Source organism: Salmo salar, chromosome ssa18, assembly GCF_905237065.1.
Source record: "Salmo salar chromosome ssa18, Ssal_v3.1, whole genome shotgun sequence".
NCBI lineage: Eukaryota > Metazoa > Chordata > Actinopteri > Salmoniformes > Salmonidae > Salmo > Salmo salar.
The window spans coordinates 49911222-49930341 of NC_059459.1; the positions used below are offsets into that span (position 1 = coordinate 49911222).

Below are 19120 nucleotides of genomic sequence, written 5' to 3' on the forward strand. Positions count from 1 at the left end.
CCTGAAATAATGCATTGTTTAGCTGATTTAAGTTGAGTATGAATCAGTGATTTAATGTCCTTTTTAAGTTGCTCAGATTGCTGTAGTTTAATATCATTTGACCCTACATGGACAGTGATAGCTGAGGAAGCCGGGGGTTTACTAATGAGTAGTGGTAACATACAGTCAATGTCCTGGGTCCGGGCACCCGGGTAACAGATGGTCTCTGCTTTCCTAATAGAAACATTTTGGATCATGAATGTGCCCCAATAAGGACAGTGGGACTGCTGCTTGGTAAATGTTTTAAGTTGCGTCTCTCTTGAGTTATCTTCCTCCTAGAAAGTTGTTTGGGGCTAGTTGTAGGGCTGTTTCGTTGAAAATTGTTTAGATGGCAGGGGTCCACTTGCTTCCGGGCAGAGTTGTTTGTTCCTTTGGAGACAACGACAGAAACCTCAGACTCGTCCAATTCCCGGTATCTGTTTCCCAGTTCCAAGGCATCACTTTGCCTTGCCATTTTCCTGCCAAGGTTTTTTGGTTTTATAGTAATCCATGGCTCCTGAGGCGGAGCAGATGGAGTGGAGCAGTGTGCTTGAGTATAGCTCCCGGTAATGGCCAGGGCTCTTCTAGCGGAATCAAAGTATATCTCACAGCTGCAGGCTCTTTCGAGGCCGCGGTGACAAGCCATGGGCAAGTGGCTTCATTCACCACATTTTTGGCGGACTCAAGCAAAGAGTCAATCAGCTGTTTATCTTCTTTAAGCTGGTGAAGAATAAACACTCTGCCCTCCAATTCAGAGATTTTCTGGGTCAGTTGTTGGCAATTGGCACATCCAGGGATGAGTATGGTCATTATTCTGAGTTTGGTGTGGGGGTATGCCCAAATCGAGCTAATACGCTAGCCAGCGTTACGGCACTACCGTGAGTCCAATATTGAGGGTATCTGTTATAAAAAAAGTTAAAGAAAATGTAAATGTTTGACACTGAAAAATAAAAAGTTCCGTCACCACTGATGCGCAGCGAACTAGGTTGAGTTTTTCAAATGACTGCACCATCAACTTGATTATTTAGCAGACATCACTTGCTTATATTCAGTCACCACATGTATTTTAAGAATATCATGGAATATAACGGAAAACATTAGTTTCTCTAAACCTTAGTGTAACAACAGTTTTAGTAAGTAATATGCTACAGTCCAGTTACAGCTTCTTTTGACCAAGTATAAACAAGTCTTTTTTCAGATATGCGTGCAGAACAGAGGAATAGCAATTCTTACACTATTGTTCTAAATTCAATCACCTTCTTCATCATCATCATTCAGTTAATTGAAATTCAATTTTGAAGTTGTGCACAATTATCAGTTTCTATTTGGTTTATATCGCCCATTCATTGTCAGGTAGAAACACATTAGGCCTTGGGACCCAAAAGCATAATCAGTGCTCTAACTCCCCCTTGCGGTGGTCTGGAGCAATGAAGCAGTGACACAGGGTAACGTACTAAACCACAAATTACCTCTAAATCCCGCAGCATAATCTCAAAATGTTTAATTGAGGAACCACTGTACACATCTCAACATCAACTGTTCAGAGGAGACTGCGTGAATCAGGCCTTCATTGTCGAATTGCTGCAAAGAAACCACTACTAAAGGACACTAATAATAAGAAGAGACTTGCTTTGGCCAAGAAACACGAGCAATGAACATTAGACCGGTGGAAATCTGTCCTTTGCTTCCAACCGCTGTGTCTTTGTGAGACGCAGAATAGGTGAACTGATGATCTCCGCATGTGTGGTTCCCACCGTATAGTAGGTGTGTCCAAACTTTGGACTGGTACTGTGTGTATATATATTTACAAAATAATACACATGGGGGATTAGAAATTATGCAGATAATTACATTGATAGAAGCCACAATCTGCAATATTAAAGCTGATCAACCCCCGCCCAAATAAAAAATGTAATAAATAATACAAAAAATATACTAAAACAGAGCGTGGTTTCTCAAAAGCATTTTAAGGCTAAGTTCATTATTTTAATTTAATTTATTTCACCTTTATTTAACCAGGTAGGCAAGTTGAGAACAAGTTCTCATTTACAACTGCGACCTGGCCAAGATAAAGCAAAGCAGTTCGACACATACAACAACACAGAGTTACACATGGAGTAAAACAAACATACAGTCAATAATACAGTACAAAACAAGTCTATATACAATGTGAGCCAATGAGAACCATTGAGCTGGGGAGGCCACTGAACAAAGCAACTGAACAAAGCACTATTCACCGGTAGGCAGTCATTGTAAATAAGAATTTGTTCTTAACTGACTTGCCTAGTTAAGTAAAGGTTAAATAAAAAAAGCTGACCCAGTAAAATAGCCTACAAGCGGATTCAGCACCATGTACAGCGACCAATTTGACAGAGGTCCAACAGAGGAAAGTGGAAGATACATTTTTTTGACAAAATTATAAATGGAAAACAATAAGAAGTCCTTTTAAATAACTTGATGTTCCTCAACAGGCTACACAGAAGCTGGACAAAAATAATGTGCAATATAAATAAAAAAGGGGAATGTATGTTGACTGCAAAATCAATACCATACCAATTGCGTTATGCTAAGACCAGTTTTTGGTCGGTCTGTATTCAGTGGCGTGTATTCATAGATGCCAAGGGAAGCCAGGCTTCCCCCAAAAAATTGACCAAGAAAAAAATACAAAAACATAAAATAATTGGTCTTTCTTCTCTCTGGGTTTCATAATTTTCCATCAATTTGCAAGAGGTTGAATGTATCTCACAGGAGAAGGCATCCGAGCGAGCGAAACAGCGCCCCTTTGTCTCTCTCTGTGTAGGCAATCTATCTGATACTGTCTGGTCCAAACGAGTATGACATTATTGCCGCCCACAGCATTGAAGGCAAAGGAAGCCAGCAAGCATCTGGCCTCCCTTGACAAAAAAATAGAACAAAAATTTGCCAACCAGCGTTGAGCTAAACTGAGCGAACTCAACTGTGAATGGTCCTGGCGCACTAAAAAAAGTTTCAAGAGAAGCCAGTTTGGATTTGGCATCACTCCTATCAAATCTCATTGAGAGCTTACGTCATTGACAGAAAAACTTCTCGTTGTGTTGTTGTCCTCCAGGGGCTAGCTAGCCAGCTAGCTAAAATTGGCCTTTTCCTAAGTTAGCCATGGATGGAGATAGGAATTTGGACTTGTGGTTTTACTTAATTCTCCGTACTGGCCAATGATTATAACGTCAATTCTGATCCAACCATATATTCTTACATTGTTGTGCTGCTGGCCTGAGAGGATAGAAGTTCAATATGTAGCTAGATGTCAAAGGCTAATGTGAACAAGCTAACGTTGCCCAAGAACAGAAGTTAGGCTAGCAAGCAAGCGTTTTAGCCAGGTAGCCTAGGACAAAAAAAAAAAAAAGCATGTACTGTATGATAGAGTGATAGACTGTTTCGTCAACATGAAAGAGAGGAGGATGGCATTGGTGTTTCTATACAAGTAGGGTGTGTCAACATGTTTTTCTGCTTGAACGAATGTACACACACACACACACACACACACACACACACACACACACACAGAGAGAGAAATCAGAACCATGGGCTGCCACATCATATTCAGCTTACGTTGATTGTTGATTGGACTAAATAGTTTTTGGTATCTTTTAGTTGTCACTGTATTAGACTAAGCAGAGGTGATTTGATGATGTTGAAATGGTGCTGGAATAGTGGAGGCAGCACATGTTTCCTTTGCGACTCTGTGGTTCTAAATGAATACTTGTTTAGTGGTCAGAAAAAGTCACAAACATTAACTTGCTCGACCATTCTGTAGGTCATGTAACTGTCTGTTACTGTACATGCAATATGCTTTGTGGACCACTGGACAGAGGTTGCTATCCGATTTTGTAATAAAACAATGGTGTGGTTGAATTTATTATGCCACTATGGACAGTGTCTTCTTTATGGGCTTTTTAGTGGCGCAGTGGGCTAAGGCACTGCATCTCAGTGCTTGAGGCGTCACTACAGACACCCTTGTTCGGATCCAGACTGTATCACATACGGCCGGGATTGTGAGTCCCATAGGGTGGCGCACAATTGGCCTAGCGTCGTTCGGGTTTGGCCAGGGTAGGCTGTCATTGTAAATCTGAATTTGTTCTTAACTCAAATCAAATCAAATGTATTTATATAGCCCTTCTTACATCAGCTGATATCTCAAAGTGCTGTACAGAAACCCAGCCTAAAACCCCAAAACAGCAAGCAATGCAAGTGTAGAAGCATGGTGGCTAGGAAAAACTCCCTAGAAAGGCCAGAACCTAGGAAGAAACCTAGAGAGGAACCAGGCTATGAGGGGTGGCCAGTCCTCTTCTGACTGTGCCGGGTGGAGATTATAACAGAACATGGCCAAGATGTTCAAATGTTCATAGATGACCAGCAGGGTCAAATAATAATAATCACAGTGGTTGTCGAGGGTGCAACAGGTCAGCACCTCAGGAGTAAATGTCAGTTGGCTTTTCATAGCCGATCATTCAGAGTATCTCAACCGCTCCTGCTGACTCTAGAGAGTTGAAAACAGCACGTCCGGTGAACAGGTCAGGGTTCCATAGACGCAGGCAGAACAGTTGAAACTAGAGCAGCAGCACGGCCAGGTGGACTGGGGACAGCAAGGAGTCATCATGCCAGGTAGTCCTGAGGCATGGTCCTAGGGCTCAGGTCCTCCGAGAGAGAAAAAGAAAGAGAGAATTAGAGAGAGCATACTTAAATTCACACAGGACCCCAGATATAACAGACTGACCCTAGCCCCCCAACATATAAACTACAGCAGCATAAATACTGGAGGCTGAGACAGGATGGGTCAGACGATACCCCCGGACAGGGCCAAACAGGCAGGATATAACCCCACACTCTTTGCCAAAGCACAGCCCCCACACCACTAGAGCGATATCTTCAACCACCAACATACCATCCTGAGACAAGGCCGAGTATAGCCCACAAAGATCTCCACCACGGCACAACCCAAGGGGGGGCGCCAACCCAAACAGAAAGATCACGTCAACCCACTTAAGTGACACACCCCTCCTAACTGACTTGCCTAGTTTAAATAAAGGTTAAAAAAAAATATCTTGGCCTTTAGGCCTATATATCACAGTCGCAAGGCATAAGCATTATCAGTTTATAGAGCAAACAACGCAATTATCACAACACATAGGTTGTCATATGTTGTAATATGGGGGTGGGCTTGGCATCCCCAGTGATTTTACCCATGCACCGGTACTGGTTGTCCCTAACCTTGCCAACAGACAAAGAGCTGTGAATGGATCAGTGGGCTCGTTCACAGTAACAAGGGGTGATGTGCAATGAAACGAGGATGTGAGAGCCCAGGTAGTTGGGTAGAACATTTATCCCAAAAAATATGTTTCTTTTCGACCATCAGGTGACATTCTGATGACTGATACACTGAATGTCCTGAAAATGTACTAAAAACATCTCAATGACATCCCAGGAACATAGGGAGAACTAGATAAAGGTATCATAGAGAACGTTCCCTTGTTACCATAACACAATGTCCCAATGAAAGGAAAAATTATGTTTTGGGATCTAGACAAAAACTTCCATGGGACCATCCTTAGGGACGTCCCTGAAACAAACCGGGAACTAGACAAAACCTCCACAGGATCATGACACAACGTTCCGAGAACGTCCTAAAATCATCCTCAGGGACGTTCCCGGAACAAACCAGGATCTAGACAAAACCTCCACAAGACCATGATACAACGTCCTGTTGACTTTAGGCAAACATTTCATGCTGTTCTGGGGACATCCTAACGACTGATTTTTGTTTGCAGGGTATGAAACCCCACCACTATAGGCAGGGCGAGTCTCTCCCTTGTGACCCTGTTACATATTATTTCATCTAACATATTTCTTTCTAGGGACCTGAGGGGCCACTAGGACAAAAGGTAGAGTTGATTTCATCTTCTGTATTCATTATTAAACCAGTTTCTCATTTAGGTAAATAGGATAGCTTCTGAATCATATAACAAAAACTTTTGAGGTTGTTTTTTATTTATAATTATTCTTGTTTTATTAGTAATGTACCTGTGAGAAATTTCCTTTATGTCCTTTTTTGTGAGAAAATGTTTGTACTCAGGGCACTATACGGGTTTGATTGAAGAGGGCCCAAAGTCACGACTAATAGCCTAGGTATACCATATTTTATGATATACCAGTATTGATGCACAGACTGGTTTGGGTTTTTACAATACCTTCTATAATGATATTTGAATGTTTTGTTTGTTATACGCTGTTTATTATGTCCATAAGTGCAGGAAATGCAGAAATTGATGAAAATTCTGAAAAAGATTTTTGGTTGAAGTTGAATTGAACAGTTTAAAACAATGTAATGGAGAAAGACCAATTGAAAACACTTAGAATATATGTGTTACCACCGTAGGGTCACACACCACTCAAAGCAAATTTAGAACTTTTATTTTTCAAAAACATAAAATAAAAAAACTTGTGATATGATATTTTGGCCATATTGCCCAGCCCTATGTCCTAAGTAGCCCAGTGTCAGCTACTCTTAATAGTTATCCTCTACAATATTACATCTCATCCATATCCCCTCATGAGACCTAGACAGACTCTTGGGAGACTAATCCTGGGCTCACATACTCAGGAAACAAAATACATTCTCAACATCTTACACTCAAAATAGATAGAATTTAAGAGGGGGAGAAGAGAAAGAGAGAGAGGGGGAGAGAGAGAGAGCACCTTCGAACCATCAAAATGTAACTCCTTGACATTCTCCAGGAAGAGGATTCCATCAAAGCTGGACCTGTACTTTGATGGTTGCCAGCTAGCCACAACTAAGGAGCTTGACATCCTCAGTCACAATAGACAGCAAACTGTCATGGTCCAAACACTTATCTAACATCTCCACCAGAGCAGCTCAGAAACTGGGAACACTGAGGAGAGTGGCCAGCAAACTTAACACCAAGAGCCGAGCCATCATCTACAAGGCACATGTCTGCAGTGACATGGAGTACACTTCACTGAGCTGGATTAATGCCCCACCGACTCACCTCAGCCTGCTTGACAACATCCAGAAAAAGGCCCTGAAAGTAATCTGTGTGGAACAGGACACCGCCCCTACACAACTCACCATCCCCAGCCTTCACAGAGACGACAGGTTGCTGCTGCTACAGCCCTGTACAAAATGCACCCCACCACTGCCCCATGGACCTCCAAGCTATGCTCCCCCCACCATATATCAGACAGCGTACTACCTGCATATGCACAGCCATGCCAGACCTTGCTCTCACCCTCCCAGTCAACGGAGCATGCTCCCTAGACAGAAGATTCCATTATCCCTGCTTTGGGTGTAACTTTTCTGCTGAACTACGTCCACTTGCCCTTATGTCCTCATACTGATGGAATTCCTTTTGGAAGTAATTAGGCGACATTTTGTGAAAATAAATAATGCACTGCCTTAAATCAGTGTTGTTGTTGCTGCTATTTACTTTTATGAATTAAATAGAAAAGGTTGTCATATCAATATGAGGACTAGTCTAATAACAGTTGTTTACAAATCCATTATTTCATTGAGTAAACCCTATGCTGGCCTAACAAGACCCGGTTGTTTCAGAATCGACCGATTAACCCTCATACTACCATCATATTTTACATACATGGATTACCAACTGGGGTCATTTTGACCTCAAGAAGAAACTATTGGAAAAAGTAACAATCATAGCAAAATATCAAGTGAATTCTAATCAAAACATTATTAGACTGGAAATAATGTTCTGATTTATTCATTTTTATTACCAAAACAGACTGTTATTTTAGCACAATTACAGTAAATAGCATATTCTGGCAAATGAAAATAGGCATTTTTCCCTTAAATAATGTGCAGATTTTTTCTAAAGTACAATCCACATTAGTACTAATGTCACGGGTGTCATAGGGTAGAGACCAAGACGCAGCAGGAAAATGCACACTCATCTTTTTTATTGGTGAAGAAGGAAAACACATAAAACGTATACAAAACAAAACGAACTTGACAGTCTTGTCAGGCAAACAGCTAAACAAGAACAATCTCCCACAAAAACCCATGAAAACAAACTCAGAGGCAACAATAACCAGCTGCCTCCAGTTGAAGGTCCAACCCCAATAAACTAAACATAGAAATACAAAAGACTAGATAGAACAATGACTAACAAACCCCGGACTAATAAATCAAATACCCCTCTACCTAAACACATACACAAAACACACCCTGAACCACATAAAACAAACACCCCCTGCCACATCCTGACCAAACTACAATAACAAATAACCCCTATACTGGTCAGGACGTGACAACTGAAAAGATGATTTACCATCATTTGATTTCAGTATCATTGAGTTTTTTGAAATGTTAAGAAAATGTACATTTTGACATTTGCCATTTAATGGGGCGGTACACCAAAATGTGAAATACAAATCATTGCATTGACAAAAAGTGATTCAACCATTGATCCTGAGAGACAATGACCAAAAATATGGCTAAGTTTTCTGTATTTACTAAACCCCCAGCCAGCATTAGCATCGCTGCTAGTGAAACAATGGGAGTGTTAGGGCCTACTGTAGAATGATTAAAAAAGCATGCCTAAATCATCAAAGTAACTTCAAATTTTGATTTGAAGTTACTTTGATGATTTAGGCATGCTTTTTTAATCATTCTACAGCATGCTTTCTATTTGGTATAGAAACCCAAATACCATAACAAGATGCACATACAGAATATTGGAGGATATTATAGTAATATAACATTTCCTGTAAAAAAAAATGGGGTGGGGGGGGAATAAACTCTACTGTATGTGTACATATAGAGAGAGGGTAGCTGGTTTCTGTATAAAATTTAAAAAATAATAATGTTTTACCTTTTCTCTTTTACAAATGTTACCTTTATATGCAACATAAAAAATGAGTTTATTTGTATTTTTTATTTCACCTTTATTTGACCAGGTAGGCCAGTTGAGGACAAGTTCTCATTTACAACTGTGACCTGCTCAAGATAAAGCAAAACAGTGCGACAAAAACAACAACACAGAGTTACACATGGGATAAACAAACGCACAGTCAATAACACAATAGAAAAATCTGTATACAGTGTGTGCAAATGAAGTAAGGAGGTAAGGCAATAAATAGGCCATTAGTGGCAAAGTAATTGCAATTTAGCAATTTACACTGGAGTGATATATGTGCAGATGAGGATGTGCAAGTAGAAATACTGGTGTGCAAAAGAGCAGAAAAACAGAAACAAATCTGGTGGTGAGGTATGTAGTTGTATTATACACATTATACCCAAACATAAACACATTAAAATACAAAAACACATTCATGGAAAACACAAATAAAACATCACAAATAAAACATTCCTCCACAAATAAGTTCCCAATCAGTACTTTAAATTGCTTGAGCGGCACCAGAACAACAAGATTAAATGTATTTGGAAATTTGTTCCAGCAATACGGTATGTTAAAACTAAAAGCAGATTTACCTAACTTGGTGGAGACCCTTGGAACTTTAAGAGTTAACTATCCCTGTGAACGGGTTAGGCAACTCAGGTGTCTATACTTCAACAGCAAAGTTAGATAAGATGGAAGTTTATGAAATAGGGCCTTGTAAACAAAAAGAGAGTAATGTAGAGATCTACGGGTCTTTAGCGAAGTCCAGACAACGTTTTGATAGAGGATGCAGTAATGAGTATCAAAAGGTTTAAGAGTAATAGCGGCTGCACTTTTATTAATAATATCGCTATAATCAAGAACAGATTAAAAGGTTGACTGAATTACATTTACATTTACATTTAAGTCATTTAGCAGACGCTCTTATCCAGAGCGACTTACAAATTGGTGCATTCACCTTATGATATCCAGTGGAACAACCACTTTACAAAAGTGCATCTAAATCTTTTAAGGGGGGGGTTAGAAGGATTACTTTATCCTATCCTAGGTATTCCTTAAAGAGGTGGGGTTTCAGGTGTCTCCGGAAGGTGGTGATTGACTCCGCTGTCCTGGCGTCGTGAGGGAGCTTGTTCCACCATTGGGGTGCCAGAGCAGCGAACAGTTTTGACTGGGCTGAGCGGGAACTGTGCTTCCTCAGAGGTAGGGGGGCCAGCAGGCCAGAGGTGGATGAACGCAGTGCCCTTGTTTGGGTGTAGGGCCTGATCAGAGCCTGAAGGTATGGAGGTGCCGTCCCCTTCACAGCTCTGAATAATCTGCTTCCAACTGCTTAGATAAAGGCAAGATCTGTTTCAGTAGAAAAAGCCAACTTTAATTCTTAGCTTAACCAGCTCATCTACTGTATATGTTTTTTAAACGTCAATTCCGTATCAATCCAAATGTGTAAGTATTTTAATGCTGGAACACGTTCGATTGGAGAACCAGTTTTGACACAGCCAGATCAACAGTCGGGGCAACAGCATACATACTAATAGTATCATTCACATATAGATGAAGTTTAAACATTTTAACAGACTGACCAATGGTGTTTATATAAATAGTGAAGAGAATAGGTCCCAAAATCAACCCCTGTGGTACACCTTTATGTACTTCAAGAAATTCAGACCTAACCCCATCAATCACGATGGCCTGAGTTCTAGCATTAAGATAATCATGAAACCATGAACAGGCATCAGAGTTCAGGCATATCCAGGACAACTTATTCAAAAAAATATCATGATCAATAGTATCAAAAGTGTTGTGTCTGACTATGATTAAATTATATGACATGCTATTTTATCAAGTCGATTATCTAACATTTAATTGATTACGTGATTGAATTAAACCATGCAACAATTAAACCATTAATAAACTGTGGCACCACGGAAGCATTCATTTATATAGAGCGGTTATCTCCTGAATTCAGTCTCAGATCTGAAGGTCTTTTATATTAATAGCAGTCAATTATTAATTGTCACCTCGATCGGTCTCATTCTGATTGTCGTAAGTACTTGGTTATCTGCACGAACCCTAGCTAATAAGTTGAATCAGCAATACACAAATTGGCTTAATTATTTATTTACTAAATACCTAAATAATCACACAGAATTACACTTATATATATATATATATATATATATATATATATATATATATATATATATACACAGGATAGATCACACATCGACTACTAATCATGTCATAAAAAGCCCCTAGTGGGCTAACCCAATATGACAGCTGATTACACAAAGGAAGGGGGTTGGGTTTGAATGAAAGAGCGGGAAGACTGAGGGAAAAGGGATTGGGTCTCTATCAGATCTTGAGAAGCTATGCTACCGTAAATAGGGAATCTTAAGAATTCTAACAACCGCCCATTCGGAAAAGGAAAATAAAAAAGAGCAAAGTTTTATATTTACCATGGATTCAAGAATCTTAGCTAGACAAGGACGCCTTGAAATGAGGTGATCATTTTTAAGATCACTACTGTCCCTGCCCTTATGGAGTAGCAGCACAAGAGCTAATTTCCATACTTTAGGAATATTTCCTGATAACAATGTTCAATTAAAAATGTGGGTTATTGAGCCAACAATGATGGGCGCTGCACACTTAAGCAGACCAGGATCCAATTGGTCGGCCCCTGTGTATTTCTTGTTGTCTATTGCTAGCTAAGCATCCAGGACTTATTTTTCTGTAAATAGCCTAAAATAATAATTTCTCTGATCATTCAGTAAGTGATCATTCAGCAAGTTTCCCCTATCGGCATCCAGCCCAATATCATTGTGAATAGGCTTAGAAGTTATTTCAAAGAGAGAAACCACTGAAATAAACGGTGACTAAATGCATTAATGATGCCATTTTTATCTGCAATTGTCTGTAAGTGTCTGTAGGTGTCTGAATTTTTGGGGGGGTGGCAGAGAGGAGGAAGTAGAACCCTTCAGGGATTTGACAGTTTTCCCAAATTTAGCCGGTTCCCATTACAGTCCGAAAGAGCGAATACATAATAATCTGATTTAACCTGTCTGATTTGTCTTACACAATGACTCCACAGTTGCTTAAAAGCTTGCCAGTCCGGGGCTAAGACTGTGTTTCTGGCCTGACCTAAGCGTCATCTCTTTTATGAATTACATCTGATAATTCCGGTGTACCTGGCATTCCATCTACCTTTAACCCATGATTATCCACAATAGTATTGAATACATCTGCAAAAAGGCTCAAAGCTAAATCAGGTTCAGGGATAGCTGAAGTACAATCAAGGTCACCAAAATAGAGATCATGTAAAAAAAACTGTTCACTGAAGTTTTTAAAGTTCCTCTTGTGATGATACGAGGCTTAGATTTTTGTATTTTTACATCTCGAACATTACAGTATTACAGTTCTACCAAGTATTCATACCACTGACAGACTTTTATGAGCTGTTTTGACTGCAACTAAGCATATATGTAAGTTAATATTGATTTTGTGCATGGTTATAACCAGTTATAACCATAGGCAAGTACATAAGGTGCGGCATCTCTGCAGGTTTTTAGATTTGCCCTAGAATGATTACATTTTAGAGAATACACACCAATATCACTACAGATGATCTGTCTATCTGGTCAAAATCTGATACAGGTCCCCCTCCACCTTCTGGAGGTATGGATAACTTGTTACTATGTCTCAAGAGAAACCTAGATTCAAATAAAGATCCTATCTATCAAATTAATATAGACAGAATTAAGTGTTTTGACCCCAAAGGACTTTTGATACAGAAATACTAAACAATGCAAGAACAAGTTAATTGACAAACATGAAAATGTGGAAGAATTGAATAGATGACCTTTGGGCTGTGATCAAAAATGTACCCATTTGTTTGTATGAGGGTTAATAGTACTGCTGAGCCATGAGATGCTATGCTAGTCTCAGGCTTACTATAGAGCAGTAGGGCACACACGATAACCACCAAATCTAATCAAATCAAATTTTATTTGTCACATACAAATGGTTAGCAGATGTTAATGCGAGTGTAGCGAAATGCTTGTGCTTCTAGTTCCGACCATGCAGTAATATCTAACAAGTAATCTAACCTAACAATTTCACAAAAACTACCTTATACACACAAGGGTAAAGGAATGAATACAAATGTACATAAAAATATATGAATGAGTGATGGCCGAATGGTATAGGCAAAATGCAGTAGATGGTATAGAGTACAGTATATACATATGGGATGAGTAATGTAGGGTATGTAAACATTATATAAAGTGGCATTGTTTAAAGTGGCTAGTGATAAAGTTATTACATCAATTTTTCCATTATTAAAGTGGCTAGAGTTGAGTCAGTATGTTGGCAGCAGCCATTCAATGTTAGTGATGGCTGTTTAACAGTCTGATGGCCTTGAGATAGAAGCTGTTTTTCAGTCTCGGTCCCCGCTTTGATGCACCTGTACTGACCTCGCCTTCTGGATGATAGCGGGGTGAACAAGCAGTGGCTCGGGTGGTTGTTGTCCTTGATAATCTTTTTGGCCTTCCTGTGACATCGGGTGGTGTAGGTGTCCTGGAGGGCAGGTAGTTTGCACCCGGTGATGCGTTGTGCAGACCTCACTACCCTCTGGAGAGCCTTACGGTTATGGGCAGAGCAGCTGCCGTACCAGGCGGTGATACAGCCTGACAGGATGCTCTCGATTGTGCATCTGTAAAAGTGTGTTTTTAATGACAAGCCGAATTTCTTCAGCCACCTGAGGTTGAAGAGACCATGTAAAGAGTAGGAGATCATTAATCCCCACTTGTAATGTCTACAGTCTAAATTGCTGTGTCTAGAAAAAAAAACAAGGAGAACATGGAAGAGAACATGGAAACATAACAGAACACTGTCTCCTTTTTTTTACTCCACATTGACTAAGCTTCTCAGTGTGGCTATTCCCAAAATCCTGTGCCTTCTGTCATTCTAATCTCACAAGTCTTGAAATTTCACATGAGATGTTTTCCCTGGATGGTCTTTTAAGGTAATCAAACCCTCTCAGCCCCGAAGAGGAGCAGAGATATCAAAGGTTGTCTCAGCTTGTTTTTCTCCCATTTTCTCCTTGTCTGTTCGCAGCGCTGTGTCTCGCAAGGACTGGCGCTGGAGGTTTTGTAGCTTGGTATTACCGCCACACCAGCGGTCACGAGTCATGACGGCAGTCAAATTCCAGGTGACCATTTAGTCACAGTAATTAGGCTTCTCCAAGCTCTGATGCTGCTGACGGTTACTGAGTTTAACTAGAGGTGCATAGGAGATGTTGTACCCACTGTGACTATTAAAACCTACCCTAACCAGAAGCTGTGGATAGATGGCAGCATTCGCGCAAAACTGAAAGCACGAGCCACTGCATTTAACCATGGCAAGGTGATGGGGAATATGGCCGAAGACAAACAGAGTAGTCATTCCCTCCGCAAGGCAATCAAACAGGCAAAACATCAGTATTGAGACAAAGTGGAGTTGCAATTCAACGGCTCAGACACAAGATGTATGTGGCAGGGTCTACAGACAATCACAGACTACAAAAGGAAAACCAGCCACATCGCGGACAAGCTAAACACGTTCTTCGTCCGCTATCAGGATAACACAATGCCACCGACGAGGCCAGCTACCAAGGACGGTGGGCTCTCCTGCTCCATGGCCGAAGTGAGTAAGACATTTAAACGTGTTAACCCTCGCAAGGCTGCCGGCCCAGACGGCATCCCTAACTGCGTCCTTAGAGCATGCGCAGACCAGCTGGCTGGTTTGTTTACGGACATATTCCATCTCTCCCTATCCCAGTCTGCCGTAGCCACATGCTTCAAGATGGCCACCATTTTTCTGTACCCAAGAATGCAAAGGTAACTGAACTAAATTACTCACTTCTGTCATCATGAAGTGCTTTGAGAGACTAGTCAAGGATCATATCACCGCCACCTTACCTGTCACCCTAGACCCACTTCAATTTGCTAACTGCCCCAATATGTCCACAGACAATGCAATCGCCATCACACTGCACACTGCCCTATCCCATCTGGACAACAGGAATACCTGTCACGAATCCCACCGAAGGTGGCTCCCCTGCCTGCTCGGGCGGCGCTCGGCGGTCGTCGTCGCCGGCCTACTAGCCGCCGCTGATCCCTTTTTCCTTTTCAGTTGGTATGTCTTATTGTTTGCACCTGTTCCTTATTTGTGTATCTTGATTTGTGGTTATTTAAGCCTGTTTAGCCCGCCCAGGTTTGTGCGGGATTATTTTCGTCAGTGTGCTTTTTTTGGATGTGCTGGCGATCTGCTTGAGTTATTTTTCTTTCCGAACTGTGGACCCGTTGTGTATGGGTTGGGCACGTAGTTCTCACGCCTGTTGTGTTGGCGTCGACTGTTGTCAAACCAGAGAAAGATAAAACTCATTTTTCTTACCTCTGCTCTCTGCGCCTGACTCCTACCACCACTCCTAGCATTCGTGACAATACCTATGTAAGAGTGCTGTTCATTGACTATAGCTCAGCATTCAGCACCATAGTACCCTCCAAGCTCATCATTAAGCTTCAACCCCAACCTGTGCAATTGGATCCTGGACATCCTGACGGGCTGCCCCCAGGTGGTGAAGGTAGGAAACAACATCTCCACTTCACTGATCCTCAACACTGGGGCCCTGCAAGGGTGCATACTCAGCCCCCTCCTGTACTCCCTGTTCATCCATGACGGCGTGGCTAAGCACGCCTCCAACTCACTCATCAAGTTTGCAGACGACACAACAGTTTTAGGCTTGATTACCAACAACGACGAGACAGCCTACAGGGAGGAGGTGAGTGCTCTGGGAGTGTGGTGTCAGGAAAATAACCTCTCACTCAACGTCAACAAAACAAGTAGATGATCATGGACTTCAGGAAACAGCAGAGGGAACACCCCCTATCCACATCAACGGGACAGAAGTGGAGATGGTGGAAAGTTCCTCGGCGTACATATCTCTGACAAACTGAAATGGTCCGCCTCTTAAACCTCAGGAGGCTGAAGAAATTTGGCTTGTCACCTAAAACCCTCACAAACTTTTACAGATGCACAATTTAGAGCATCCTGTCAGGCTGTATCACTGCCTGGTAGGGCAACTAGAGGTCGACTGATTATGATTTTTCAACGCCGATACTGATACCGATTATTAGAGGACCAAAAAAAGCCGATACCGATTAATCGGCCGATTTTTATATATATATATATTTGTAATAATGACAATTACAACAATACTGAATGAACAATGAACACTTTTATTTTAAGTTAATATAATACATAAATAAAATCAATTTAATCTCAAATAAATAATGAAACATGTTCAATTTGGTTTAAATAATGCAAAAACAGTGTTGAAGAAAGTAAAAGTGCAATATGTGTCATGTAAAAAAGCTAATGTTGATGTTCCTTGCTCAGAACATGAGAACATATGAAAGCAGGTGGTTCCTTTTAACATGAGTCTTCAATATTCCCAGTTAATACGTTTTAGGTTATTATAGGAATTATGACGTGTCAACTATTTCTCTCTATACCATTTGTGTTTCATATACCTTTGACTATTGGATGTTCTTATAGGCACTTTAGTATTGCCAGCCTAATCTCGGGAGTTCATAGACTTGAAGTCATTAACAGCGCTGTGCTTCAGGCATTGCTAAGCGCTGCTGGCAAATGCAGTAAAGTGCTGTTTGAATGAATTCTTACAAGCCTGCTGTTGCCTTCCACCGCTTAGTCAGACTGCTCTATCAAATATCAAATCATAGACTTAATTATAATAAACACACAGCAATACGAGCCTTTGGTCATTAATATGGTAAAATCCGTAAACTATAATTTCGAAAACAAAATGTTTATTCTTTCAGTGAAATGCGGAACCTTTCCATATTTTATCGAACGGTTGGCAACCCTAAGTCTAAATATTGCTTCTACATTGCACAACCTTCAATGTTATGTCATAATTATGTACAATTCTGGCAAATTAATTACGGTCTTTGTTAGGAAGAAATGGTCTTCACACAGTTCGCAACGAGCCATGCGGCCAAAACTTCTGCACATACCCTGACTCTGCTGGCACTGAACACAAGAGAAGTGACACAATTTCCCTAGTTAATATTGCCTGCTAACATGCATTTCTTTTAACTAAATATGCAGGTTTATAAAAAATATACTTCTGTGTATTTATTTTAAGGAAGGCATTGATGTTTATGGTTAGGTTCGTTTGTGCAACGATTGTGCTTTTTTCACAAATGTGCTTTTGTTAAATCATCACCCGTTTGGCGAAGTAGAAGTAGGCTGGGATTCGATGATAAATTAACAGGCACTACATTGATTATATGCAACGCAGGACAAGCTAGATATCCTCTTTTAACGCTGATCCCATAATCGGGATCAACATCCAGCGAAAAATCAGAGCGCCATATTCATAACCAAATCTAATAATTTCTGTTTCTCAAACATAGGACTATTTTACACCGTTGTATAAATACACTTCTCTTGAATCGAACCACGTTGTCCGATTTCAAAAAGGCTTTACAGCGAAAGCAAAACATTACATTATGTTAGGAGAGTACATCGTCAAAATAGCCACACCGCCATTTTCCGACCAACCACATACATCACAAATAACCAAAACACAGCTAAATGAAGCACTAACCTTTGACAATCTTCATCAGATGACACTCCTAGGACATCATGTTACACAATACATGCATTCTTTTGTTCGATAAAGTTCATATTTATATATAAAAACAGCATTTTACATCGGCGCGTGATGTTCAGAAAATATTTTCCCTCAAATGCATCCGGTGAAGCAGCGCTACAATTTACTAAATTACTATTCGAAAACATTTTTAAAATGTAATATTGTCATTCAAAGAATTATAGATTAACATCTCGTGAATGCAACCGCATTGCCAGATTTAAAAATAACTTTACTGGAAAATCACACTTTGCAATAAACGAGGTGCTATGCTCAGAAAAATAGGCTAGGCGATACAGGTTAGTGCCATCTTGGAACCATCTAAAATCAAATATACTATTGTAAATATTCCCTTACCTTTGATTATCTTCATCAGAAGGCACTTCCAGGAATCCCAGGTCCCCAACAAATGTAGTTTTTGTTCGAAAAAGTTAATAATTTATGTCCCAATAGCTCCTTCTTGTTAGCGCGTTCCGAAGGCTACTCATAATGTACGAGGCGCGCGGGACGTCACATGCCAATGTAAAAAGCTGGTTTTTGATATAAATATGAACTTGATTGAACAAAACATGCATGTATTGTATAACATAATGTCCTAGGGTTGTCATCTGATGAAGATCATCAAAGGTTAGTGCTGCATTTAGCTGTGGTTTGGGTTTTTGTGACATTATATGCTAGCTTGAAAAATGGGTGTCTGATTATTTCTGGCTGGGTACTCTGCTGACATAATCTAATGTTTTGCTTTCGTTGTAAAGCCTTTTTGAAATCGGACAGTGTGGTTAGATTAACGAGAGTCTTGTCTTTAAATAGCTGTAAAATAGTCATATGTTTGAGAAATTGAAGTAATAGCATTTCTAAGGTATTTGAAAATCGCGCCACTGGATTAGACTGGCTTTTGCGTAGGTGGGACGAATTCGTCCCGCCTAGCCCAGAGAGGTTAACATTTTTATGCGATTTTTCACGTAAAAAAGCGATAATATTCCGACCGGGAAACCCTGTTTTCGTTCAAAGACGAAAAAATAAAAACATGGAGTCGGCTCGTGCATGCGCCCCCAGTCTCATTGTTCTCTGATCGACCACTATCCAAATGCGCTACTGTTTTTCAGCCATGGCCTGCAAAGGCATCATGCCCCGTTCTGCCGCCTTCTGAGAGCCTATGGGAGCCGTAGGAGGTGTCACGTTACAGCAGAGATCCTCAGTTTTCAATAAAGAGAGTGTAGAAGGCCAAGAAATGGTCAGAGAGGGCACTTCCTGTAAGGAATCTTCTCAGGTTTTTGCCTGCCATATGAGTTCTGTTATACTCACAGACACCATTCAAACAGTTTTAGAAACTTTAGGGTGTTTTCTATCCAAATCAAACAATTATATGCATATTCTAGTTTCTGGGCAGTAGTAATAACCAGATTAAATCGGTACGTTTTTTTATCCGGCCGTGCAAATACTGCCCCCTACCCTAGAGAGGTTAATCACTTGTGAATGA

At 40.5% G+C, this 19120-nt stretch overlaps 1 protein-coding gene across 17 annotated transcripts in view; it reads left to right on the forward strand.

Annotated features, from left to right (window-relative positions):
• The window catches only part of col25a1 (collagen type XXV alpha 1 chain), a 456448-nt gene that overhangs the window by 317580 nt on the left and 119748 nt on the right, over window positions 1-19120 (forward strand). For 16 of the 17 annotated variants that reach the window (XR_001322145.2, XR_006760436.1, XR_006760437.1 and 13 more), the window contains exon 10: window positions 5910-5936. The exons of the other annotated variant lie outside the window; for it this stretch is intronic. Coding sequence is in view for 13 of the 16 variants with exons in the window: in XM_045701252.1 (XP_045557208.1) it covers window positions 5910-5936 (27 nt within the window). In the remaining 3 variants the exon portion in view is untranslated. The remainder of the gene's footprint in view (window positions 1-5909; window positions 5937-19120) is intronic. 17 annotated transcript variants of the gene reach the window in all.